This window comes from Scyliorhinus canicula, chromosome 17, assembly GCF_902713615.1.
Source record: "Scyliorhinus canicula chromosome 17, sScyCan1.1, whole genome shotgun sequence".
NCBI lineage: Eukaryota > Metazoa > Chordata > Chondrichthyes > Carcharhiniformes > Scyliorhinidae > Scyliorhinus > Scyliorhinus canicula.
In genome coordinates, this window is record NC_052162.1 from 127,841,788 (window position 1) to 127,867,205 (window position 25,418).

General features: G+C 53.0%; 1 protein-coding gene across 5 annotated transcripts; it reads left to right on the plus strand.

Moving 5' to 3' along the window:
• The first annotated feature begins 2,415 nt into the window (after positions 1-2,415).
• On the plus strand, positions 2,416-23,493 carry dhrs1 (dehydrogenase/reductase (SDR family) member 1). Of its 5 annotated transcripts, none has more exons than XM_038775054.1 (6): positions 2,416-2,498; positions 11,869-12,155; positions 14,914-15,067; positions 16,627-16,770; positions 17,825-17,904; positions 23,220-23,489. In XM_038775054.1, exons 3-6 carry the CDS (start codon positions 14,918-14,920, stop codon positions 23,461-23,463), a joined length of 618 nt encoding a protein of 205 aa, XP_038630982.1. In that variant the 5' UTR covers positions 2,416-2,498; positions 11,869-12,155; positions 14,914-14,917; the 3' UTR covers positions 23,464-23,489. The 5 variants fall into 5 exon arrangements, with proteins under 5 accessions (XP_038630982.1, XP_038630985.1, XP_038630984.1 ...); XM_038775056.1 differs by lacking the exon at positions 2,416-2,498 and adding an exon at positions 2,509-2,678; XM_038775055.1 differs by lacking the exon at positions 2,416-2,498 and adding an exon at positions 2,509-2,621.
• Positions 23,494-25,418: the final 1,925 nt, after the last annotated feature.

Below are 25,418 nucleotides of genomic sequence, written 5' to 3' on the forward strand. Positions count from 1 at the left end.
AAACTCATGGTGTAGGGGGTAGCATTGTCATGGATTGAAGCTAGGCTGGATAAACGGTACCTGAGTAGGCATAAAGGGGTCATTTTCTGTTTGGCAGGATGTACCAAGTGCGGTGCCATGGAAAACGCCAGGTCTGCAACTATTGACGATTTATCAGGGCAGCACGATGGTGCAGTGGTTAGCACTGCTGCTTCACGGCACCGAGGTCCCAGGTTCGATCCCCACTCTGGCTCACTGTCCATGTGAAGTTTACACATTCTCCCCTTGTTTTGTCCCCCACAACCCAAAAGATGTGCAGGGTAGGTGGATTGGAAAAAATTAATTGGGTACTCTTTTTTTTAAACTTGACGATTTATATAAATGACTTGAATGAAGTGACTGAAGATATGGTTGCTAAATTTACTGATAGGGCAGCATGGTGGCGCAGTGGGTTAGCCCTGCAGCCTCACGGCACTGAGGTCCCAGGTTCGATCCCGACTCTGGGTCACTGTCTGTGGAGTTTGCGCATTCTCCCTGCGTTTGTGTGGGTTTCGCCCCCACAACCCAAAGATGTGCAGGCTCGGTGGATTGGCCAGGCTAAATTGCCCCTTAATTGGAAAAAATGAATTAGGTACTCTAAATTTATATTTTAAAAAATTTACTGATGACACAAAGATAGGTAGGAACGCAAATTGTGGAGACGGAAGGGACACGGCCTGGTTAAGTGAGTGGGCAAATAGAGTATAAAGTCGACATATGTGAAAATGTCCATTTCGACAGGAATTTTAAAAAGGCATGTTTTCCAAATGGGGAGAGATTGCAGAGTTCCGATTCCGAGGGATTTGAGTGTCCATGAGCTTGAATCACAAAAGGCTAGTATACAGCAAGCAGTTAGGAAAGCTAATAGAATGTTATTGTTTATTGTGAGGGGAATTGAATACAACAGTATAATAATCCAAAATCTTTATTGGTATCACAAGTAGACTTACATTAACACTGCGATGAAGTTACTGTGAAAAGCCCCTAGTCGCCACATTCCAGTGCCTGTTCGGGTACAGAGAGGGAGAATTCGGAATGTCCAAATCATCTAACCTGCCCATCTTTAGGCTGGGAGGAAACCAGTGCACCTGGAGGAAACTCCGCACAGTGACCCAAGCTGGGAATCGAACCCGGGACAGTGCTAACCACTGTGCTACCATGCCACCCACTGGGGAAATTATCCTTCAGTTATAGAGGGGATGAAAGATTATTTTGGGGGGGGGGGGATAAGGCGGGAATATGGAAGTCGAGGTTACAAACCGATCAGCCCTTGTATCAATTGAAGGAGCAGGCTGGAGGAGGCAAATAGCCTCTACTTCAGCTCCTAATTCATGTGTTCATCTGAGAGTGGCGGTGGTGCTTGATCAGGAATTAAATTGGAGCAATAAGAAACACCCGCAGCAGATGACCCACGAACGATGCGCACATTCCACTGCAGAAAGTACATCACGGATAACCTTTATCATCTCGCAGCACAGTGGTTTATTATTGAAACCGTGGATCAGTGATCACTTGGGCCTCCAATGGGTGAAGGTATGGAGATTACGGGGGAAAGGGAGGGGAGGATGCAGTGGGGGAGCCAAGATGCTGACGTGGCAAAGCGGTGGGCCTGCTTGCTGCTTGACGGGCGAATAGCCCCCTCCTGCGCTGGAACCGTCCCACCAATCTACGGGCATCAGATGGATGGCTGCAGGGTTGTGACGGCCCACGCAAGGCTGAACGTTGGATGGGTGTGAAGGTTCAAACCTCCATCGTTAGCCAATTTGGGGGCGGGGGGGGGGGATTGGGGAAGAGATTCAATTGACCCCCTGAGAGCTGGGGTGTGGAGAGCTGTCTCATCTGCGAAGGTGGTGGTGGTACCGACAGGCCATCCACAAGGCTGAAGGGTCAATCAAGAGGAACGTGGAACCAGGTTTGATGCTCCACCTGGATCACCATCCCTTTACCAAGGTGGCGACAGAAGGCATCAATGGAAGAGGGGGGCGACTAGCCCAGTCGCTCCTTTACAAAGATGGCGACCTCGCCCTCCTTTGCCAGGACGCGCGCCCTGCCCAAGATGGCGGTCAAGCGCGCACTCACGCCGCCTTTACCAAGATGGCCAAGCCACGATCCCGGCGTCTCTGAGACCATGTCCCACCCTGATAACCTCCCAGGCTGGCCCTCCGGTATCCCAGCGTGCTCGGCCCTGATTTCTTTTTCTTTCGCCCGATTGGCTGAGCTGCCTCCAGCCCCGGCTCTGATTGGTCGCGCCTGCAGGGCTGCGCGTCGTTTAGATTGGCTGAACGCCCCCCACCGGCGATTCCGATTGGCCGTCCCGCCTCCGACTGTGACTGCGATTGGCTGGAGGAGGGAGCGCTGATTGGAGAGTCGGGGGGAGGGATTTTGATTGGTCGTATCCTCCCCTCCCGGCCCCGCACAGTCGCAGTCCACCCGGCTGAGCGACGGTCCTGAAGGGGGCGACGAGGGCGGACATTTTGTTGGTGGGTATCTGAGCTGCTGGTGCAGGGATTGAGGGTGTGGGGGTTTAAAGTGATAAATGGGCACGCCCAGTACATGTGTGCACTCTCATCCTTTAATTGCAGTAAGAAGTCTCACAACACCAGGTGTGTTTTGAATCACTAGCTTTCGGAGCGTTGCTCCTTCCTCAGGTGAATGAAGAGGTGGGTTCCACTACCACATATATAGACAAAGTCAGGGCGGCGCCGTGGGTTAGCACTGCTGCCTCACTGCGCCGAGGTCCCCAGGTTCGATCGCGGCTCTGGCTCACTGTCCGTGTGGCGTTTGCATATTGAAATGAAAATTGCTTATTGTCACGAGTAGGCTTCAATGAAGTTACTGTGAAAAGCCCCTAGTCGCCACATTCCGGCGCCTGTCCGGGGAGGCTGGTACGGAAATCGAACCGTGATGCTGGCCTGCTTGGTCTGCTTTAAAAGCCAGCGATTTAGTTCAGTGAGCTAAACAAGCCCCGGTTCTCCCCGTGTCTGCGTGGGTCTCGCCCCCACAACCCAAAGATGTGCAGAGTAGGTGGATTGGCCACGCTAAATTGCCCCTTAATTGGAAAATAAATAATTGGGTACTCTAAATTTAAAAAAATATATATATAGACAAAGATGCAAGACAATACTTTGAACGCGAGTCCTTGCAGGTAATTAGGTCTTTACAAGTCCAGACAGGACAACTGGAGAGAGGGATAATCACAGGTTAAAGAGGTGTAAATTGTCTCAGGCCAGGACAGTTGCTAGGATTTCGCAAGCCCAGGCCAGATGGTATGGGGTGAATTTAATGCGACATGAATCCAAGATCCCGGTTGAGGCCGTACTCGTGTGTGCGGAACTTGGCTCTAAGTTTCTGCTCGGCGATTCTGCGTTGTCGCGCGTCCTGAAGGCCTGCCTGGGAGAACACTTACCCGAAGATCAGAGGCTGAATGCCCTTGACTGCTGAAGTGTTCCCCGACTGGAAGGGAACATTCCTGCTTGGCGATTGTTGCGTGATGTCCGTTGTCGCAGCCATTAGGGCAGGGGGAGCGGGTGGTGTTGGTCAATGTATACGCCCCGAATTGGGACGATGCGGGGCACGTGCGCCGTATGCTGGGTCGGACCCCGGACCTGGAGACAGGAGACCTGGTAATGGGGGGGCGATTTCAACACGGTGCTGGATCCGGCACTGGATCGCTCTAGGTCTAGGACGGGTAGGAAGCCGGTAGCGGCCAAGGTGCTGAGGGGGTTCATGGACCAGATGGAAGGGGTGGACCCATGGAGGTTTGCGAGGCCGGGGGCCAGGGAATTTTCATTCTTCTCCCATTGCCACAAGGCCTACTCCCGCACTGACTTTTTTTGTCATGAGCAGGGCGCTGATTCCGAGAGTGGAGGATACGGGGTACTCGGCGATAGCCATCTCTGATCATGCTCCGCATTGGGTGGACCTCGAGTTGGGGGAGGAGAGGGACCAGCGCCCGCTGTGGCGCCTAGAGGTGGGGTTGCTGGCGGATGAGGAGGTGAGCGGGCGGGTCCGGAGGTGTATAGAGAGGTACCTGGAGACGAACGATAATGGGGTGGAAGTTAGGGTGGTCTGGGAGGCGCTGAAGGCGGAGAGCTGATCTCCATTAGGGCACACGAGAAATGGGAGAAGAGGGAGAGGTTGGTGGGGGAGATGGTGAGGGTGGACAGGAGGTACGCGGAGGCCCCGGAGGAGGGATTACTTAGCGACATAGCCTCCAGGCTGAGTTCGATTTGTTGACCACCAGGAAGGCGGAGGCGCAGTGGAGGAGGGCGCAAGGGGCGGTATATGAATACGGAGAAAAGGCGAGCCGGATGCTGGCACACCAGCTTCGGAAGCGAGAGGCAGTTAGGGAGATCGGGGGAGTTAGGGATGGAAGAGGGGGCACGGTGCGAAGTGCGGTGGGTATCAATGGGGTCTTCAGGGACTTGTACAAGGAACTGTACCGGTCTGAGTCCCCTGGGGAGGAGGGAGGGATGGGTCGCTTCCTGGACCGGCTGAGGTTTCCGAGGGTGGAGGAGGGGCAGGTGGCGGGGTTGGGGGCGCCGGTTGGGTTGGAGGATTTGGTCAGAGGGACAGGGAACATGCAGACGGGGAAGGCACCGAGGCCGGATGGGTTCCCGGTTGAATTTTACAATAAGTATTCGGACCTGCTGGGCCCGTTGTTGGTAAGGACATTCAACGAGGCAAGGGAAGGGGGGGCTCTGCCCCCGACGATGTCTAGGGTGCTGATTTCCCTGATCCTGAAGCGGGACAAGGATCCCCTACAGTGTGGGTCATATAGGCCGATCTCACTCCTAAATGTAGTTGCAAAGTTGCTGGCAAAGATTTTGGCCATGAGGATAGAGGACTGTGTGCTGCAGGTCATACAAGAGGATCAGACGGGGTTCGTGAAGGGGAGGCAGTTGAAGGCTAATGTACGGAGGCATTTGAATGTTATAATGATGTCGGCGGTAGAAGGGGAGGTGGAGGTAGTGGTGGCGATGGATGCGGAGAAGGCATTCGATAGGGTGGAATGGGGGTACCTGTGGGAGGTGCTGAAAAGGTTCGGGTTTGGGGAGGGGTTCGTCAGGTGGGTGAGGCTGCTATACGAGGCCCCGGTGGCGAGTGTGGCCACGAACAGAAGGAGGTCAGAGTATTTCCGGCTGCACCGGGGGACGAGGCAGGGGTGTCCCCGTCCCCCCTGCTCTTTGCACTGGCGATCGAACCCCTGGCCATAGCGTTGAGGGAGTTGAGGAACTGGAGGGGGTTAGTGCGGGGGGGAGCATCGGCTGTCGCTTTATGCGGATGACCTGCTCTTATACGTGGCGGACCCGGTGGGGGAATGCCGGAGGTGATGGGGATCCTTGGGGAGTTCGGGGATTTCTCCGGGTATAAGCTCAACATGGGGAAGCGTGAGCTGTTCGTAGTGCACCCAGGGGACCAGGAGAGGGGGAATGGTGAGCTCCCGTTAAAACGGGCGGAGAGGAGTTTCAGGTACCTGGGGGTTCAGGTGGCTAGGAGCTGGGAGGCCTTGTATAAGCTTAACCTCACGAGGCTGGTGGAGCAAATGGAGGAGGAGTTTAAGAGGTGGGACATGCTGCCACTCTCCCTGGCGGGTAGGGTGCAGTCAGTCAAGTTGACTGTGCTCCCGAGGTTTCTGTTCCTGTTCCAGTGCCTCCCCATCCTTATCCCGAAGGCCTTTTTCAGGCGGGTCAATAGGAGCGTCATGGGGTTTGTGTGGGCGCAGAAGTCCCCGAGGATGAGAAGGGTGTTCCTGGAGCGGAGCAGGGATAGGGGTAGTTGGCGCTGCCTAACCTCTGTGGGTATTACTGGGCCGCCAATGTGGCGATGATACGCAAGTGGGTGATGGAGGGGGCGGCATGGAAGAGGTTGGAGGCGGTGTCCTGTGTGGGCACGAGCCTGGAGGCGCTGGTGACGGCGCCGCTGCCACTTCCTCCAACGAGGTATACCACGAGTCCGGTGGTGGCGGCTACCCTCAAAATTTGGGGGCAATGGAGGCGGCACAGGGGGGAGATGGGGGCCTCAGTGTGGGACCCGATACGGGGGAACCACCGGTTTGTCCCGGGAAGAATGAACGGAGGGTTTCTGAGTTGGCACAGGGCAGGTATTAGAAGGATGGGGGACCTGTTTGCGGATGGGAAGTTCGCGAGCCTGGGCGAGCTGGAGGGGAGGTTCGGCCTCCCCCCGGGGAACACCTTCAGATACATGCAGGTAAAGGCGATGGTTAGGCGGCAGGTGGTGGAGTTCCCACTGTTGCCGCCACGAGGGGTTCAGGGCAGGGTGCTTTCGGGGACGTGGGTTGGAGAGGGGAGGATCTGGGCAACGTATCAGGTGATGCAGGAGGAGGAGGAGGCCTCGGTGGAGGAGCTGAAGGGTAAGTGGGAGGAGGAGTTGGGTGAGGAGATCGATGAGGGGAACGGGGCCGGATGCCCTGGGGAGGGTGAATTCCTCCTCCTCTTGCGCGAGGCTCAGCTTAATACAATTCAAGGTGCTGCATAGGGCGCACATGACCGGCTGAGCCGGTTCTTTGGGAGAGAGGACAGATGTGTCAGGTGCTCAGGGAGCCCAGCAAACTACACCCACATGTTCTGGGCATGCCCAGCGCTGGAGGACATTTGGAGGGGCGTCGCGGAGACGGTGTCGAGGGTGGTTGGTTCCAGGGTTGAGCCGGGCTGGGGGCTCGCAATATTTGGGGTGGCAGAGGAGCCGGGAGTGCAGGAGGTGAAAGAGGCCGGTATTCTGGCCTTTGCGTCCCTGGTAGCCCGGCGGAGGATTCTTCTTCAGTGGAAGGATGCGAGGCCCCCAGGCGTGGAATCCTGGGTCAACGATATGGCGGGGTTCATCAAATTGGAGAGGGTCAAATTTGCCTTAAGGGGATCGGTGCAAGGGTTCTTCAGGCGGTGGCAACCGTTTCTAGACTTCCTGGCGGAGCGTTAGGTGATGGTCAGGGGGAGGGAGGGGGGGAATGGGAGTTTGGGATGGGTGGGGGGCTGGGAAGGGTTTGTTTGTTTTTCTTGATTGGGCATGTTAATTATTTCTGTTAATTTATTATTTGTGTATACGGCGGGGGCGGGGTGGGTTTGTTCTTATTTCTTGTCTTTTTGTTGGTGAAAATTTGTGAAAACTTGAATAAAAATTATTTTAAAAAAAAGAATTAAATAGACGTCATACAAATGCACATACATACATACAAATTAGGGGTAGATGCCATTCAGCCCCCCGAACCTGCTCCACCAATCAGTAAGATCATAAGAACTAGGAGTGAGAGTTGGCAATTCAGAGCTCGCTCCGCCATTCAATCGGCCTCAACTCCACTTTCCTGCCTGTTCTCTAAAACCGTCCAACCCATTACTGGGTGGGGGCGAAACCCACACAAAACCCACGGGGAGAATGTGCAAACTCCACACGGACAGTGACCCAGAGTCAGGATCGAACCTGGGACCTCTGCGCCGTGAGGCCGCAGTGCTAACCACTAGGCCACCGCGATGCCCTCCAACCCATTACTAATTAAAAATCTGTCCATCAGACCATAAGACATAGGAGCAGAATTAGGCCACTCGGCCCATCGAGTCAGCTCCGCCATTCAATCATGGCTGATATTTCTCTCATCCCCATTCTCCTGCCTTCTCCCCATAACCCCTGATTAATCAAGAACCTATCTATCTCTGTCTTAAAGACACTCAGTGATTTGGCTTCTGCGGCAAAGAGTTCCACAGATTCACCACCCTCTGGCTGAAGAAATTCCTCATCTCTGTTTTAAAGCATCGTCCCTTCAGTCTGAGATGGTGCCCTCTGGTTCTAGTTTTTCCTCCAAGTGGAAACATCCTCTCCACGTCCACTCTATCCAGGCCTCGCAGTATCCTGTAAGTTTCAATAAGAAACCCCCTCATCCTTCTAAACTCCAACGAGTACAGACCCAGAGTCCTCAACCTTCCTCATATGACAAGCTCTTCATTCCAGGGATCATTCTTGTGAACCTCCTGTGGACCCTTTCTAAGGCCAACACATCCTTCCTTAGATACGGGGCCCAAACCTGCTCACAATACTCCAAATGGGGTCTGACCAGAGCCTTATACAGCCTCAGAAGTACATGCTTGCCCTTGTATTCCAGCCCTCTCGACATGAATGCTAACATTGCATTTGCCTTCCTAACTGCCGACTGAACCTGCACGTTAACCTTGAGAGAATCGTGAACAAGGACTCCTTGTTCATTTACTCAGTGTCCCAGCATCTACTGCACGTTGGGGGAGTGAATCCACAGATTCACAGCCCTTTGAGAGAAGTAATTTCTGGGCGCACAGAAATATCACGTTAAGCAAAAACACAACGGTGACCGAGGATACTGACAGCGTGTCGAGGGACACCTTGCTCCTCGAGCGTCACCGGGAAAGCTTAAAAGGACAATGCTCAAAAGCAGACCGAGTGTAGCCTGAAGTGAGGTGTCTGTCCTGGCAGACCTACAGTGAACAGACAAAAGATAGACTGATCTCGGGGGGGCTTTGACTCCAGTTTCCCTCGTCTTCCCCTGAAAGAGACCAGAAATCTATCCATCACAGCTTTAAACGCATTCAACGATGGAGTGTCGACAACCCTGATGGGGCGGAGAATTCCAAACTCCACAACCCTCCAAGTGACAAAATTTCTCCTCAGCTCAGTCCCAAAATGGCCGCCACTCTCCCAAAATGGCAGCTTCCTGAGCTCAGTCCCAAAATGGCTGCCTTCTCATCCCGAGACTGTGCCCCCCCCCCTTCCGGGCACTGTGTTTTAGATTCCCCAAGCAGGGGAAACAATCTCTCAGCTTTCTCCCCTATCAAACTCCCTTCAGAATCTCCTAGGCCTCCACAAGATCATCTCTCTTCCTTCTAAACCACACAGAGAATAGAGGTGGCAATTTACTCAGCCTCTCACCAGAGTACAGACCCCCCCCCCCTCATCCCAGGGTCTGAACTAGTGGATCATCGCTCTACCGCCTCCGACGCAAGTCTGCCCTTTCTTAAAGGTGGAGACCATTTACAAACAAGAGAAATGTTTGGGAACAAGATTTATCCCTCTACCTTGCTTTCATCAGCAAGGCTCGACTGAGATTCTGCCCTCTGGTCCTAGGCTCTCCCACAAGAGGAAACATCCTCTCAGCATCGACCCTGTCGAGCCCCCTGAGAATCCTGTCTCTCAATAAGGTCGCCTCTCATTCTGCTAAACTCCAATGAGGACAGGCCCCAACCTACTCAACCTCTCCTCGTAAGAAAATCCCTCCCAACATGGGATCAACCTGGTGAACCTTCTCTGGACAGCCTCCAATGCCGGGATATCGTCCCTTAGATAAAGGGACCAAACACCAGCTTTCGCCCCTGTCAAACTCCATCTACAAGTTTGTTGATGACACGGCCGTAGTGGGTCGGATCCCGAACAATGATGAGTCAGAGTACAGGAGGGAGATAGAGAATCTAGTGGCTTGGTGTAACGACAACAATCTCTCCCTCAACATCAGCAAAACTTGACTTCAGGAAGCGAAGTATCGTACACACCCTGTCTGCATCAATGGTGACGAGGCAGAGATAGTTGACAGCTTCAAATTCTGAGGTGTGCCCATCACCAACAATCTGTCCTGGTCCACCGACGTCGATGCTACGACCAAGAAAGCACAACAGTGCCTATACTCTCAGGAAACAAAGGAAATTTGGCATGTCCACATTGACTCTTACCAACTTTTACAGATGCACCATAGAAAGCATCCTATCCGGCTGCATCACAGCCTGCTATGGCAACTGCACAGCCCAGGACCGCAAGAAACTTCAAAGAGTTGTGAACACAGCCCAGTCCATCACACAAACCTGCCTCCCATCCATTGACTCTTTACCTCCTGCTGCCTGGGGAAAGCGGGCAGCATAATCAAAGACCCCTCCCACCCAGCTTACTCGCTTTTCCAACTTCTTCCATCGGGCAAGAGATACAGAAGTCTGAGAACACCGACAAACAGACTCAAAAACAGCTTCTTCCCCGCTGTCACCAGACTCCTAAACGACCCTCTTATGGACTGAACTGATCTCTTCACACATCTTCTCTACTACACTCCGTGTGCTTCACCCAATGCCTGTGTCTGTGTATTTATGTATGTCCTATGTTTTTTCATGTATGGAACGATCTGTCTGGACTGTACGCAGAACAATACTTTTCACTGTACCTCGGTACACGTGACAAATCAAATTCAATTCAAATTCTTCACAGTGTTCCCCTTCCAATCTCTGGAATCTCTTCTAGCCCCCACGAGTCTCTACGCTCACTTCAACAGTTGCGAGGAGAGGCCATTTGGCCCATTGCATCTGCACCGACCCTCAGAAAGAGCACCCTACCTAGGCCCACTCCCCCGTCCTATCCCCGTAACCCCAATCCCTGTAACTCCAATTCCGGCCCCTCGAGCATCCACCCACTCCCCCGGATTTTAACTGCTCCGCCATTGGCAGCCCTGCTTTCAGCTGCCTGGGGTCCTGCGAGTTTTGGAATTCCCTCCCTAAACTTGTTTCCTCTCCCTCTCTCTCCCCTCCTTTTTTTAAATGTTGTTTTATATAAATTTTAGAGTACCCAATTCATTTGTTTTTGCAATTAAGGGGCAATTTAGCGTTGTAGCCACCTGGGTTTGCCACTTCCCGATTCCAAAATGGAGGTCCGCTAAGAATGCAGGGAAATTCAGTCAGGCACAGGGAAACAAGCAGATACAAGGTTTCATGTGTATTAAGACTTGCAGAAACCCAGACAGAACTGAAACCAGCAACTATCTGCATATTAATGAGCGATCCCCAGGAACAATTGGATACACTAAAGTAATCGAGACCAAACCAGACTCCCCGGCGCCAGTGGGTGCCAGGACAAAGGAAGGTCAATGGACACATAGGAACCGCCCAGCGATCAGGGAACAGCTCCCGTATTGGAGAAATCGATTAAAACGATTGGGACTTAGTCCAATCAATTGGAACCAGGTACGGGGTCCTCCCAAAAGGGGGCGAAACCCCTGGGGGCTATAAAACAGAGCCCCCACGTTCAGTTCGTCCTTCTTGGCAGCTCTCAAAGAACTCTTGATCGTGACTCTCAACTTGCCTAGCAGCTGCACCAACCAAGTGTCCAGTCAACGCACGCTACGAGATAGGCGCTCCTAGCTACTAGTCCATACCAGCTTTGAAGCCTGCAGACTCAGAAGCGAACGAAAGGCCAGTTCCCTGACCTGGTGGGCCTTTCCAAAGCTAAGTACAGGCCTTTTAGTGTTAGAGATAGTCTAGTAAGTAGTGTTTTATGCATGAGTAGTGATTGACTGTGTATATAATAAATGTGTTTTGATTTGAAACTTACTAACTGGTGTATTGAGTTATTGATCAGCACTTGAACCTCGTGGTGATATAAAGATACCTGGCGACTCTAGAGCAAGGTCATTAAACAGCAAATCAAGTAAAATCACAGTTAGCAACAGCGTGGCCAATCCACCTACCCTGCACATCTTTGTGGGGGCGAAACCCACGCAAACACGGGGAGAATGTGCAAACTCCACACGGACAGTGACCCAGAGCCGGGATTGAACCTGGGACCTCGGCGCCGTGAGGCAGCATGGCTAACCCACTGTGCCACCGTGCTGCCCTCGCCCCTCCTTTTAAGATGCTCCTCAAAATTAATCTTTTTGACCGGGCGTTTTTGGTCATCTGCCCTTTCGTGTCCCGGTGCGAGCTTTTGCCTGACATGCCACCCTGTGCAGGGTTTCTCGGTCACGTGCTGCAAGGCCCGGCGTCAACCCGCTTGACGGAACCTCTTGACGGGAGAGTCGGGAGGGCGTGCGATGCTGACTCTTGTTTCCCTCTCACTCCGCAGATGCTGCCGGACCTGCTGAACTTTCCCAGCGCTTCCTGCTTGTATTCAGCAGTAAGTCCTGCTGCCGCACAGGTGAGCAAGGGAGGGCTGTGGGCGGGCGGGAGAAGAACAACAGGAAACTGCAACAGTGGCTCAGTGTGTCAGATTGCTTCATCCCAGAGCTTTATCAGTGCTGGTTGCCAGGGTGGTGGTGTGGAAAGCTGCAGTGCGTGTTAAAGGGCACAAGTCCGATACAAGCAGAGACGGAGAAAGCAAGGCCCGATTGTTCCGTACGCTGATTGCTGGAGGTGAGCTGTGTGACTTTTCGCAGATAAATGTGACCCAGGGCGTCAGCGGGAGGCACAGGTTGGTGGGGGGGGAGTGGGTATGGGGTAACCCGTTGGGCAACACCCAGGCTGCTGAGGTTGAGGGGGGGGGGTCGGAGGTTACAGGAAACTGTCGGGGGTGGGGATGGTGGACACTATCGAACCGTTCGGGGGGGGGGGGGGGGGGGGGGGGGGGGGCGTGGAGAAATGAAGGACAAAACCAGTCAAAGTGTGAGGTGGGGATGTACCATCAATAACGACAGAGGACGAGTTGAGAGTGAAACTGTGGCTTTAATTAGCTTAAAGATACCTGCAGGCCCCAGACTGAAGGTAGGGCCGGAGGTTACCGTTATACCAGAGCCCAAGGGGAGGAACCACAGGCAGAGTCAGCAGGGCAAGCCCAGGCATGTTTCATACAGCAGGTATAATACAATACAGTGGTTTATTACGGGGGGGGGCAGGGTGAAAATGATGGACAGTACCAAAGTGTGTGGGGGGGGTGGTGGTGGTGGAATGATGGACAGTACCAAAGCAGTCGGAGGGGATGGGGGGGCAGGGTATGGACTCTACCAAACTGGTCGAAGTGTGAGGGGAGGCTTAAGATTAAGGGCCAGCACGGTAGCATAGTGGTTAGCACAATTGCTTCACAGCTCCAGGGTCCCAGGTTCGATTCCCGGCTTGGGTCGCTGTCTGTGCAGAGTCTGCACATCCTCCCCGTGTCTGCGTGGGTTTCCTCCGGGTGCTCCGGTTTCCTCCCACAGTCCAAAGATGTGCACGTTAGGTGGATTGGCCATGATAAATTGCCCTTAGCGTCCAAAATTGCCCTTAGTGTTGGGCGGGGTTATGGGGATAGGGTGGAGGTGTTGACCTTGGGTAGGGTGGTCTTTCCAAGAGCCGGTGCAGACTCGATGGGCCGAATGGCCTCCTTCTGCACTGTAAATTCTATTAAGGACAGTACAAAATCGGTTGAAGTGTGAGGGTGCGGAATGATGGACTGTACCAAACTGGACAGTGTGGGGGGGGAAGGGCGGAGCAATGTTGGACAGTGCCAAACCAGTGGAAATGTGGGGGGGACAAGTTGTGAAATGATGGACTGTACCAAATTGGTTGAAGTGTGAAGGGGAGGATTTTTTTTTTTAAAATAATTTTAATTGGAATTTTTTACAGAAAATATAACAAGTATAGCAAAAAGCAGTAATATGCAACTAACAGCCCCATAACACCCACAATTCCCCCCATACCGTAACATCACATGTATCACACTCCCCCCCCACCCACCAAACAAGAGAACTTAACCATAAATTAAAATTAAATAAATCAAATTTAAATAAAATAAGCCAACATAATCAACGTCCCCCCCACCCCCCCGGGTTGCTGCTGCTACTGTCCCAGTACCCTATCGTTGAGCCAGAAAGTCGAGGAAAGGTTGCCACCGTTTAAAGAACCCTTGTACTGATCCTCTCAGGGCGAATTTGACCTTCTCTAGCTTAATGAAGCCCGCCATGTCATTGATCCAGGTCTCCACGCTTGGGGGCCTCGCGTCCTTCCATTGTAGCAAAATCCTTCGCCGGGCTACTAGGGACGCAAAGGCCAGCACACCGGCCTCTTTCGCCTCCTGCACTCCCGGCTCTACCCCAACCCCAAAGATCGCGTGTCCCCATCCTGGCTTGACCCTGGATCCCACCACCCTTGACACCGTCCTCGCCACCCCCTTCCAGAACTCCTCCAATGCCGGGCATGCCCAGAACATATGGGCATGGTTCGCTGGACTCCCCGAGCACCTGACACACCTATCTTCACCCCCAAAGAACCTACTCATCCTCGTCCCAGTCATGTGGGCCCTATGCAGCACCTTGAATTGGATGAGGCTAAGCCGCGCACACGAGGAGGAAGAACTTACCCTCTCCAGGGCATCAGCCCATGTCCCGTTAAGGGGGAGGATTTATGATGGCCAAGCCAGGACCAAAGTGGACGAAGGGTGGGGGGGTGGGGAACGATGGACATTACCGAACTGGTCAAAGGGTGAGGGTACTAGGATGCGGGGGGGGGGGGGGGGGGGGGGGGGGGTGGAATGATGATGGACAGTACCAAACCAGTCGTAGTTTGAGGATGGGAGGGGGAATGCTGGACTGTACCAAACCGGTCTAACGGGGGATTTTTGGACAGTAACAAACCAGTTGAAAGGCTGAGGGTATTAGCTGGGCTGCACCTAAATGGTTGGAAAGTAAAGAAGGGGTGGGTGGAATGCTTGTCTGTATCAAACCATTGAAGCGACAGGGGGTGAGTGGAATGATGGGCTGTACCAAACCAGATAAATTGTGGGGATGGTGGAATGATAATCTTTATTGTCACAAGTAGGCTGACATTAACACTGCAATGAAGTTACTGTGAGAATCCCCCAGTCGCCACATTCCGGCGCCTGTCCGGGTCACAGCGGGAGAATTCAGAATGTCCAATTCACCCAACAGCACGTCTTTCGGGACTTGTGGGAGGAAACCGGAGCATCCGGAGGAAACTCACGCAGACACGGGGAGAACGTGCAGACTCCACACAGACAGTGACCCAAGCCGGGAATCGAACCTGGGACCCTGGCGCTGTGAAGCAACAGTAACAACTGACGTGCCTGATCGGCAGTACCACGTGGTTTGAGGTGTTGTGGGAGGGAATGAGCTGGGTGTCTGGCTGAACCATGCAGCACGTCAGTGTTGAGTGAAAATCTGTTTTCCCCCCCCCCTCTCAGGAACATGGCCCGGGCGCTGCTGGGCCACGTGTGCATCGTGACCGGTGCCTCCCGGGGCATCGGCAAAGGCATCGCGCTGCAGCTGGGAGAGGCCGGAGCCACTGTCTACATCACCGGACGCAACATGGATACACTGCAGAAGGCAGCCAAGGAGGTGAGGCTGAGTTGCGATGGAGGCAGGGTGGGGCGCCTGCGGGTAGAGACGCAGAGTGAGCGCCAGCCGTGCGCGGCACGAAGGAACTAACCAGTGTGACGCGGCCCCGTGGCCTCCCAAAGCGTTTCACGGCCAGTGGGAGGCACATTGGAAGTGGTTGCAATGTGGGAAAGGCCACAGCCATTTGCACACTGCAGGATGCCACAATCAGCTGTGCTGTCATCGTATCATGGTCGCAGCGCAGACGGAGGCCATTCGGCCCATTGTTCTCAGCACCGCCTCTGCGTCACCATTTAATAATAATAATCGCTTATTGTCACAAGTAGACTTCAGTGACGTTACTGTGAAAAGCCCCTCGTCGCCACATTCCGGCGCCTGTTCAGGGAGGCCGGTACGGGAATTGAACCCGCATTGCTGGCCTTGTTCTGCGTTACACGCCACCTGTTTAGCCCACTGTGCTAAACCAGCCCCATTTACCACACCCCATCTTCTCCCCGATAACATTCCGATTCCCCTCTTGAAAGCCTTGATGAAACTCGCCTCTGCCTGTGCTCTTGGGCAGCGCATTCCCGATCCTGACCGCTCGCTCCCAGGTGGGTGTTGCTGACAGGGCCCCGGCATTTATTGCCCATCCCTATTTTCCCCCTTGGACTGAACAGGCCCGCTTGGTCATTTTGGAGGGGGCGGGGGAAAGAGTTAAGAGTCAGTCGTATTGATGTGGGGAAGGGAGAGGAGGTGGCGGTTTGGAGTTACAAGTAAGCCAGACCGGGTAAGGATAGCAGATTTCACTTCACTAAAGGGGCACATCAGTGAACCAGATGGATTCTTTTTTATAATTTAGCGTACCCAATTATTTTTTTCCCAATTATAGGGCAATTTAGCGTGGCCAATCCACCTAACCTGCACATTTTTCGGGTTGCGGGGCTGAGACCCACGCAGACACGGGGAGAATGTGCAAACCCCACACGGACAGTGACCCAGGGCCGGGATCGAACCCGGGTCCTCGGCACCGTGAGGCAGCAGGGCTAACCCACTGCGCCGCCCCAGATGTATCTTTTTTACGGCAACCCATGATGGCTCTCACGGTCACCATTACTTTGGTGATGCAGTGGCTGACATGCACAACCTTGACGGCCATTTTGTAGTGCAGGAAATGTCACGCAGACAAATGTGGCGGCCATTTTGGAGGGCGACGCATTCCATGGAGACAAATACGGTGGCCATTTTACAATGCCCTGTTACTTTGATAAATGGGGAGGCTGGACAGAAATGCTATGATTGCTGCTACTGAACAGCCGTGGCTGCTATTTTATGTACAGTAAGATTCTGCGAAGAAAAGCAGTTTTACTCGCTGTTGTCAGTAGAATAGGGAGTAGGGGAAGGTGCACATAGAAACCATACCCTTCTCCCAACAGGGTAGGTGGCCGAGCTCTAGGGGCCTGCAGGGAACGCAGTGGTGCCTTCATGTAGATGGACGTGGGGAAGATGGCATGCCCAAGCTGCAGAGGGCACCCAGGACGCAAATTGCCTCACTTTTCCCTTTGTCCATTTCTTCACAGGTGGAGGCAAGGGGAGGGAGTTGTGTGCCCGTGGTGTGCGACTCCTCCAGCGATGAGCAGGTCAGCTCACTCTTCAACCAGGTCAAGCAGGAGCAGGAAGGCCGGCTGGACATTTTGGTCAACAACGCGTATGCTGGAGTCCAGGTAGGGAGATTGCCACCAGCACGTCGGGGAGAAAGTCACTGGGTGAGAGGGGTGGGGGGGGCAGGGGCCAGGATCCCTCCCCCATTAAAACCCTCCCGTTACCCCATCAAAACATTCCACCACCTCTGGTCAGCCGCGGTCTTCGCTAGACCAAATTGATTTTTGTGGCGAGGAGTTGGGTTCGGGCTCCCCGAACGGGGATGCCATCTAATGGTTTCCTCTGCCCTCTCCCTAAAAAAAAAAATTCCACCCTCCCCACGTCAAAACAATCCCCCTTCCCCCATCAAAACATTCCGCCCTCCCCTCAAAACACCCCCCCCCCCCCCCCCCCCCCCATCGAAACATTACTCTGTATTCTTGCTGTGGGCCTCACTGTGAATTGTCGTCTCCCCCTCACTCCAGTTTGGGGGCGAAGACCAAACTGACCCTGGAGCTACATGTTTTCATTGATAAGGGCCCTACATATGTACGACTCGAGTTGCGACGGTCAAGGGAGGAACTAAGTGGTGTGATTAAGCATTCACTGGGGTAACAGAACCAGAAAGGGGCGGCACGGTAGCATTGTGGATAGCACAATCGCTTCACAGCTCCAGGGTCCCAGGTTTGATTCCGGCTTGGGCCACTGTCTGTGCGGAGTCTGCACATCCTCCCCGTGTGTGCGTGGGTTTCCTCTGGGTGCTCCGGTTTCCTCCCACAGTCCAAAGATGTGCCGGTTAGGGGGATTGGCCATGAGAAATTGCCCTTAGTGCCCAAAATTGCCCTTAGTGTTGGGTGGGGTTACTGGGTTATGGGGATTAGGTGGAGGTGTTGACCTTGGGTAGGGTGGTCTTTCCAAGAGCCGGTGCAGACTCGATGGGCCGAATGGCCTCCTTCTGCACTGTAAATTCTATGAAAAAAGAGGGGGGGGGAATGAATGGCTAGAATCCAGAACGCGTGGAATGGACCTTCAAATGTAGCCTGTCCCATTCAGGGGGGGTTGGCGGGCATTGGAGGTGGGCCGGATGTCAGTCTGTGCGGAGTGCTCCCTCGTTTAAACCTCTCTTTTGCTCCCCAGGCAATACTTGATAGCCAGGGGAAAAAATTCTGGGAGACTCCGCCATTGCTGTGGGATGATATCAATAACGTCGGCCTGCGGTGAGTATAGTGAATAATGGATGGGATCCAGCCCCCCGCCCCACCCCCCACCCCCTACCCCGTGCTCCACCAACCCACCCATCAATGTGATGAACACCCATTTTAACAGCCTTCCCCACGCCGAGTTTTCAAGTTGAAGTGCCCAGACCTGGTTAGGGAGGTTAGCGGTGGCGAGCACTCACGTCTGTGCCGCTTTGACTTTCATCCCATCACCCTCCCCTCCCCCAAGTGACCTACCTAGAGTTTTACAGCACAGCAAGAGGCCCTTCAGCCCATCGTGTCTGTACAGGGCTAAATCGCTGGCTTTGAAAGCAGACCAAGCAGGCCAGCAGCACGGTTCGATTCCCGCACCAGCCTCCCCGGACAGGCGCCGGAATGTGGTGACTAGGGGCTTTTCACATAACTTCATTTGAAGCCTACTCGTGACAATAAGCCATTTTCATTTTTCATTTCATTTTCAAGCACCCATCTATTCTAATCCCATTTTCCAGCACTTGGTCCCTAGCCCTTGTACGCAGAGACGTTTCAAGGGCTCATTTAAACGTTTCTTAAAAGTTGTGAGGGTTCCCGTCTTCACCGCCCTTTCAGGCAGCGAGTTCCAGATTCCCAGCAGCCTCTGGGTGAAAAGGGTTTCTCCTCAAACCCCCTTTAAAACTGCTGCCCCTGCTACCATACAATCGATGCATCCCTGGTTATTGACCCCCCTCTACTATGGGAAAAGTTCCTTCCCATCTATGCCACTCATGATTTTATCCACCTCGATCAGGTCCCCCCTCCCTTCAATCTTCTATTCTCCAAGGAGAACAGCCCCAGCCCTAACCAGCCTCTCTTCATCGCTGAAACGCTCCAGTTCAGGCAGCATCCTGGTGAATCTCCTCTGCACCCTCTCTTGTGCAATCACATCCTTCCTATCGTGTGGTGAGCAGAACGGTTCACAGCTCTCCAGCTGCGGCCTAATGGGCATTTTATACAGCAAAATCACAACCTCCCTGCCCTTACGATCTATGCGTCAGCTAATTGAAGGCAAGTATCGCATAGGCCTTTTTAACTACCTTAACTCCCTGACCTATTACCTTCAGAGATCTATGGACATGCACACCAAGGCCCCTCTGCTCCTCCGTACTTTTTTTAAAAAATTTTTATTCTCCATTTTCACAATTTTTCTCCCAAATTTATAGCCCCCCCAACAACAAACAATAATCAACAACAAATATATCAAACCCCATATCAGTAACAACGATCCCATCCTCCCACCAACCCCCAAACCTCAGCCCGCATGTTGCCATAAACAAATGACAAAAAGTAATCAGGGATTCAACATACACAGCCCCCCTCCTCCTTCCCCCCTTCCCCAAACTAATGTTCGATGTTATCCAGTTCTTGAAAGTGTAGAATGAATAATGCCCATGAATTGTAGAACCCCTCCGAGCTTCCCCTCAGTTCAAACTTAACCTTCTCAAGGGGCAAGTATTCCAACAGGTCCCCCCGCCACGCCAGGGCACAGGGTGGAGAGGCCGCTCTCCATCCCAGCAGGATCCACCTTCGGGCGATCAACGAGGCGAAGGCTACGATATCTGCCTCCGCACCCCCGTTTCCAACCCCGGCTGGTCCGACACCCCGAATATGGCCTCCCGGGGACCCGGGTCTAGTTTCACATGCACCACCTTGGAAATTACCCTAAACGCCTCCTTCCAGTACTCCCCAAGCTTTGGACAGGACCAAAACATATGAATGTGATTAGTGCCCTGATGTACCATCAATTCGACTCAAAACACATTTAGGATCCGAACTGTGGGTTTAATCAGCTAGTTGTTAGCCCCGTGGTCGACTACAGAGAATGGCTGACCGCCGGGAACTCTGGGTACTTATACCCTGCCTCGGAGGCCGGGGCCTACTTGCCTCCCGACCAATTAGAGAGCAGTCACATGACTAGTCCCAACCAATCGGACGAGAGGCACATGACCAGCCAGAGCCAATGGGAAGCCAGTGCTCTGCACCAATGGCAGTGCTCATATCCATACCACCACACGCCTCCACCCCGCGGCAACGTTCACACACATCTTCTACCCCTTCAAAGAATCAGCTCATCCTCGCCCTTGTGGGGTGTGCTCTGTACACCTTCCTCTGTACTTCTTAGTGTACTATCATTCAGTGTGTATTTCCTTGCCTTGTTAGTCCACCTCAAAAGGCATCACCTCACACTTTCCCCAAAATGCATCACCTCACACTTTCCCCAAAATGCATCACCTCACACTTTCTCCAAAATGCATCACCTCACACTATTGCTTCCCAAATATCCCTATGCCTCCATTTAAAAAATAAATTCACCTTGTTTTCAAATCCCTTCATGGTCTTCTCCTTCCCCCCCCCCCCCCACCCCCCCCACCTCCCCTCTTCCCTCCCCTCCTCCCTCCCCCACCCATCTCTGTAATCTCCTCGAGCTCCCACGACCCTCCAAGATCTCTGAGCTCTTCCAATTTTCTTGTCTCCTGAGCACCACCCATCCCCCCATGGATTTTTTTTTTAGATATAGAGTACCCAATTCTATTTTTCCAATTAAGGGGCAATTTAGCGTGACCGATCCACCTACCCTACACATCTTTTGGGTTGTGGGGGCGAAACCCACGCTGACATGGGGAGAATGTGCAAACTCCACACGGACAGTGACCCAGAGCTGGGATCGAACTTGGGACCTCGGCGCCGTGAGGCAGCAGTGCTAACCACTGCGCCGCCGTGCTGGCCCACCCCATAGATTTTAATCGCACTCCATCGGCGTCGTGCCTTCAGCTGCCGGGGTCCCGAAGCTCCTGAACCTCTCTCTGCCTCTCTGTACCTCGCTTTCCAGAATGGCGCAAGAATGAAATGAAAATGAAAATCGCTTATTGTCACGAGTAGGCTTCAATGAAGTTACTGTGAAAAGCCCCTAGTCGCCACATTCCGGCGCCTGTCCAGGGAGGCTGGTACGGGAATCGAACCGTGCTGCTTGGTCTGCTTTAAAAGCCAGCGATTTAGCTGGCTTTTAGCTAAAACCAGCCCGTAACCTCTACTTTTGTCTTAGAAGACGTGGAGGAACGTAGTAATAGGACCGCTAATTAGTTTTAACAACAAGAAAAAATACATTTATTAAACATGAATAAGTTGTTTATGATACAATACTCCTTTACTCCCACTCAGCTTCACAAATATGCACAGATTTGAAGGTTAACACGGGTTACAAAGTATATCTAAGGCTGTAATGGTCTCGGTAACACACAGTCCCTTTAATCAGACAGGCTGGATGTGGTCAGACACAACCCCCCCAACACTGAACCCAAGTGAATTTCTGAGGATTTCTCCTCAAAATCCCCCCAGGTGATTCTTATACCTTGAGCCACCTTGAATCACTAAACTCCGGCTTTCAAAAACACAGACTTTCAAATCTTCTTTGCAAACAATGTTTTCCATCGCCTGCTTCCTTCCACCAGTGATTTGCTTCCAGGTTTTACTCCTCTCCCTTCAGGATTACTTGTCTGCACTGTTGCAGAACCTCTTCACAATTGCTTTAACTAGTGAACTCCCAGACTGTATAAAGATGGCACCAGACTTTTGATTTACCTCTGAAGTTTGTTTTCCCACTTTAAACCTGGGTACTGCAGCTGTCTCCTTCAGTCAAAAAGCATTTATCTGCTTTTCCCTTGAATCCTCCTGAGCAGTGCCCTGTTCGACTTCTTGGCTTCTGCTCCCTCAACTTCAGTCTTCCCAGCACATTCTTTTTGTCCCAGCTCCCTGGTTGTCTGGACTTTATCTGGTTCTGTGGGAAGTCTGCCTCCCTGCAGCCCCCTTCTGGCAGAGCTGAGAGACCTCCTAACTCCAACTGCATTGTAATCCAGCTAAAAAGCTGGCTCAAAAAGCCTCCCCCCCCCCCCCTAAAGGCGCCCTGGTTGCTAAGCAAAGACTTTATGCTTCTGCCAGCTTGTTTACTTTTCATGCCGTAACCCTCTCTAAGCACAATAGAAGCATAGTTTGAACTGAAGCCAAAATGCCCATACGCACAAAGACCTTTGTCCAGCATGAATCTAATTACAGGTTTACCCTAAGTCACACAGAAACACTATATTCAACCCGCTTAAAACCATATCTTATTTCTTTTTAAAAATAAATTTAGAGTACCCAATTCATTTTTTTCAATTAAGGGGCAATTTAGCGTGGCCAATCCACCTACCCTGCACATCTTTGGGTTGTGGGGGCGAAACCCACGCAAACACGGGGAGAATGTGCAAACTCCACACGGACAGTGACCCAGAGCCGGGATCGAACCTGGAACCTCAGCGCCGTGAGACTGCAGTGCTGACCACTGCGCCACCGTGCTACCCTAACCATATCTTATTTCTAATGTTAAATATTCTAATATTTAACAACGCAAATCCCATAAAACTACCTTGGTTTTCGGGGCATTGCTGCCTCACGGCGCCGAGGTCCCAGGTTCGATCCCGGCTCTGGGTCACTGTCCGTGTGGAGTTTGCACGTTCTCCCCGTGTCTGCGTGGGTCTCACCCCTGTAACCCAAAAGATGTGCAGGATAGGTGGATTGGCCATGCTAAATTGCCCCTTAATTGGAAAAAAGAATATTTGGGCAGTTAAAAAATATTTTAAACTGCCATTGTTTTCTTGACTTCATTCCCTCCCACGTTATCTTGTGTGCTTTCACAGAAGAGGGGCAATGTGTAGATGAGAAATGGGTGGAGGGGCAGCACGGTGGCGCATTGGTTAGCACTGCCGCATCTCGGCGCCGAAGTCCCAGGTTCGATCCCGGCTCTGGGTCACTGTCCATGTGGAGTTTGCACATTCTCTCCGTGTGTGCGTGGGTTTCACCCCCACAACCCAAAGATATGCAGGGTAGGTGGATTGGCCAGGATAAATTGCCCCTTAATTAGAAAAAATGAATTGGGTGAAGAAATGGGTGGAGGGTGGGGGTGGGGGAAACCTTGCCTTTTGGATGGGGAAACACCAGAGGTAATGGGAGCAGGAAGAGAACCCATTGCAAATGATTCTCTGGCTACGATTTGATGGATAAGGACGGAAGCAGGCGTGAGTACTCCCACCCTGCCGGGCAGCAACGGAGAGACATTGGAGGGGGGGGGGAGGACCGGTATGGTCAGCCGTGTCAAGGGCATCTCGCCTGCGCCCCCCCCCCCCCCCCCCCCCCCCCTAGATAATGGAGGAGATGGAAGATTGGGATGTCATGAGGATTGTTGGATGGAAGTGTGTGGGTAGGGGGAAAGACTGCTGGTGGTCATAGAGTGTCCAATGCCTGCCTCACCTTGCTTTGTCCTGCAGGGGCCACTATATCTGCTCGGTATATGCGGCACAGATGATGGTCGAAGCAAAGCGGGGACTGATCGTCATCATCTCTTCACTGGGTGGCCTGCGCTACGTCTTCAACGTGGCTTACGGAGTTGGCAAGGCAGCGGTGAGTTGCAGGGCAGTGTGGGTAAACGGGCCAAAGGTCAAACATTGTTTATTCACTTTGAGTCTCCATTTACCAGTCTCTGTCACGCTCCGTCTGTCGGTCTGTCTCTGATTCTCTCTCCCACACTATGTCTATCTGTCTGCCTCTCTCTCTCTCACACTCTCTATGTCTCTCTGATTCTCTGTTTCACACTCTCTCTGTCTGTCTGTCTCTCCCTCACTCATTCCATCTGTCTCTCTCTGATTCTCTCCCTCGTATTCTCTATCTGTCTCTCATACTGTCTCTGTCCATCTCTCTATCTGTCCGTCTCTCTCTTTCACACTGTATGTGTCTCTGATTCTCTGTCTCTCATACTGTCTCTATATCTGTATGTTTCTCTCACACACTCTGTCTCCCTCTGATTCTCTCCCTCATACTTTCTCCATCTCTATTTCTCTCTGTCTGTCTGTTTCTCCTTCACACACTCTCTATCTGTCTCTCTCTCTCTCTCACACTCTCTATCTGTCTCTCTCTCTCTCACACTGTCTGTCTGTCCCGCTGACTCTCTCTCTCTCACACTCTGTCTGTCTCTCTCTCTCTGTATGTCTCTTATTCTCTGCCTCACACTCTATCTGTCTGTCTCTCTCACACTGTGTATATTTCTGATTCTCTCCCACACACACACTCTATCTGTCTGTCTCTCTCACACTGTGTATATTTCTGATTCTCTCCCACACACACACTCTATCTGTCTGTCTCTCTCACACTGTGTATATTTCTGATTCTCTCCCACACACACTCTCTATCTGTCTGTCTCTCTCACACCCTGGGCTAGATTCTCCGTTCCTGAGACTAAGTGGAGCTCCACGAAAACAAAACTGGCGCTGCACGTGGACCGATTCTGGTCGTTATTGTGGTCGTTAAGGGGCTAGGACCGGCGCCGCATGGAACACAATCGATTGCACTGAGAAACGGTGCCGGAGTTGCCGGTTTCGCGATTGGAGGCTGACAAGCTGCAGCTACATATACACACACTTCACTCCTCGCACACCCCATCCCGGCCGACAAGGTGGCAGCGGGGAGAGCAGCGCCACCATTTACGGATGCCGAGCTGGAGACCCTCCGAGACGCTGTGGAGAGGCGTGCGTGACCCCGGCGTCGCCGTTCGCCATGTCAGGGTGCAGGTGCCAGGGGCAGTCAGCACCATGGGCAACACCATCCGGACCGGCCTGCAGTGCAGGAAGGAACTGCACAACCTCCTCAGGGTGGCCAGGGTGAGTAGGCAACAGTGTGCCCCTGGCACCGACCCCCGTCCCACACACACACACACCACTCCACCCGGAGGACCCTGCACCACATGTTTTGTTTGGTTTTTTTAAATATAATTTTAGAGTACCCAATTAATTTTTTCCAATTAAGGGGCAATTTAGCGCGGCCAATCCACCTACTCTGCACATCTTTGGGCTGTGGGGGCGAAACCCACTCAAACACGGGGAGAATGTGCAAACTGCACACGGCCAGTGACCCGGGGCCGGGATCGAACCCGGGACCTCGGCACCGTGAGGCAGCAGTGCTAACCCACTGTGCCACCGTGCTGCCCTCTGCCCCACATGTTGGCCCTCCACCCGGCCACTGAAGCTACCAGTTAGCCAGCCCTGGGCTGAATGTGTCGGATTGTCGAACACTGTCGTTTTCTGACCCCACACACACACACACACACACACATCCCCGCCCCAGGACTGGGGGGGGGGGGGGGACCCTCTGGGCATGCGACCCTTAACCTGGCCGAGCAGAAGGCCCTGTACGTGGTCGGCGGCCCGAAGAAATCCCCCAAGAAATCGCCTGATCGTGCGTCTTGCAGGAGCTGCTGGAGATGGGGCGCGTCCTTCTGGCGTCCCCCGCACAACCAACTAGTGCCACAGCCGGAGTCCCCCCCCCCGGCCCTTCCCGTGAGCCGAACAGCGAAGAGCGCAGCAGCTCGGACCCCAGCCCTCGACCCGAGATTCTGGACATCCTAGAGCTCGGGTCAGAGGACGACACGTAATTCTCGTCGCCCTCCGTCATCCCAGAGACACTCACCTCGGTTG

What these genes read in the sequence shown, in the direction of transcription:
- dhrs1 (XM_038775054.1), top strand. Translation starts at nt 14,918, where the DNA reads ATGGCCCGGGCGCTGCTGGGCCACGTGTGCATCGTGACCGGTGCCTCC. An exon ending in ACGCGTATGCTGGAGTCCAG is followed by an intron (nt 16,771 to 17,824) that starts GTAGGGAGATTG and finishes TTTGCTCCCCAG; the next exon opens with GCAATACTTGATAGCCAGGG. An exon ending in ATCAATAACGTCGGCCTGCG is followed by an intron (nt 17,905 to 23,219) that starts GTGAGTATAGTG and finishes TTTGTCCTGCAG; the next exon opens with GGGCCACTATATCTGCTCGG.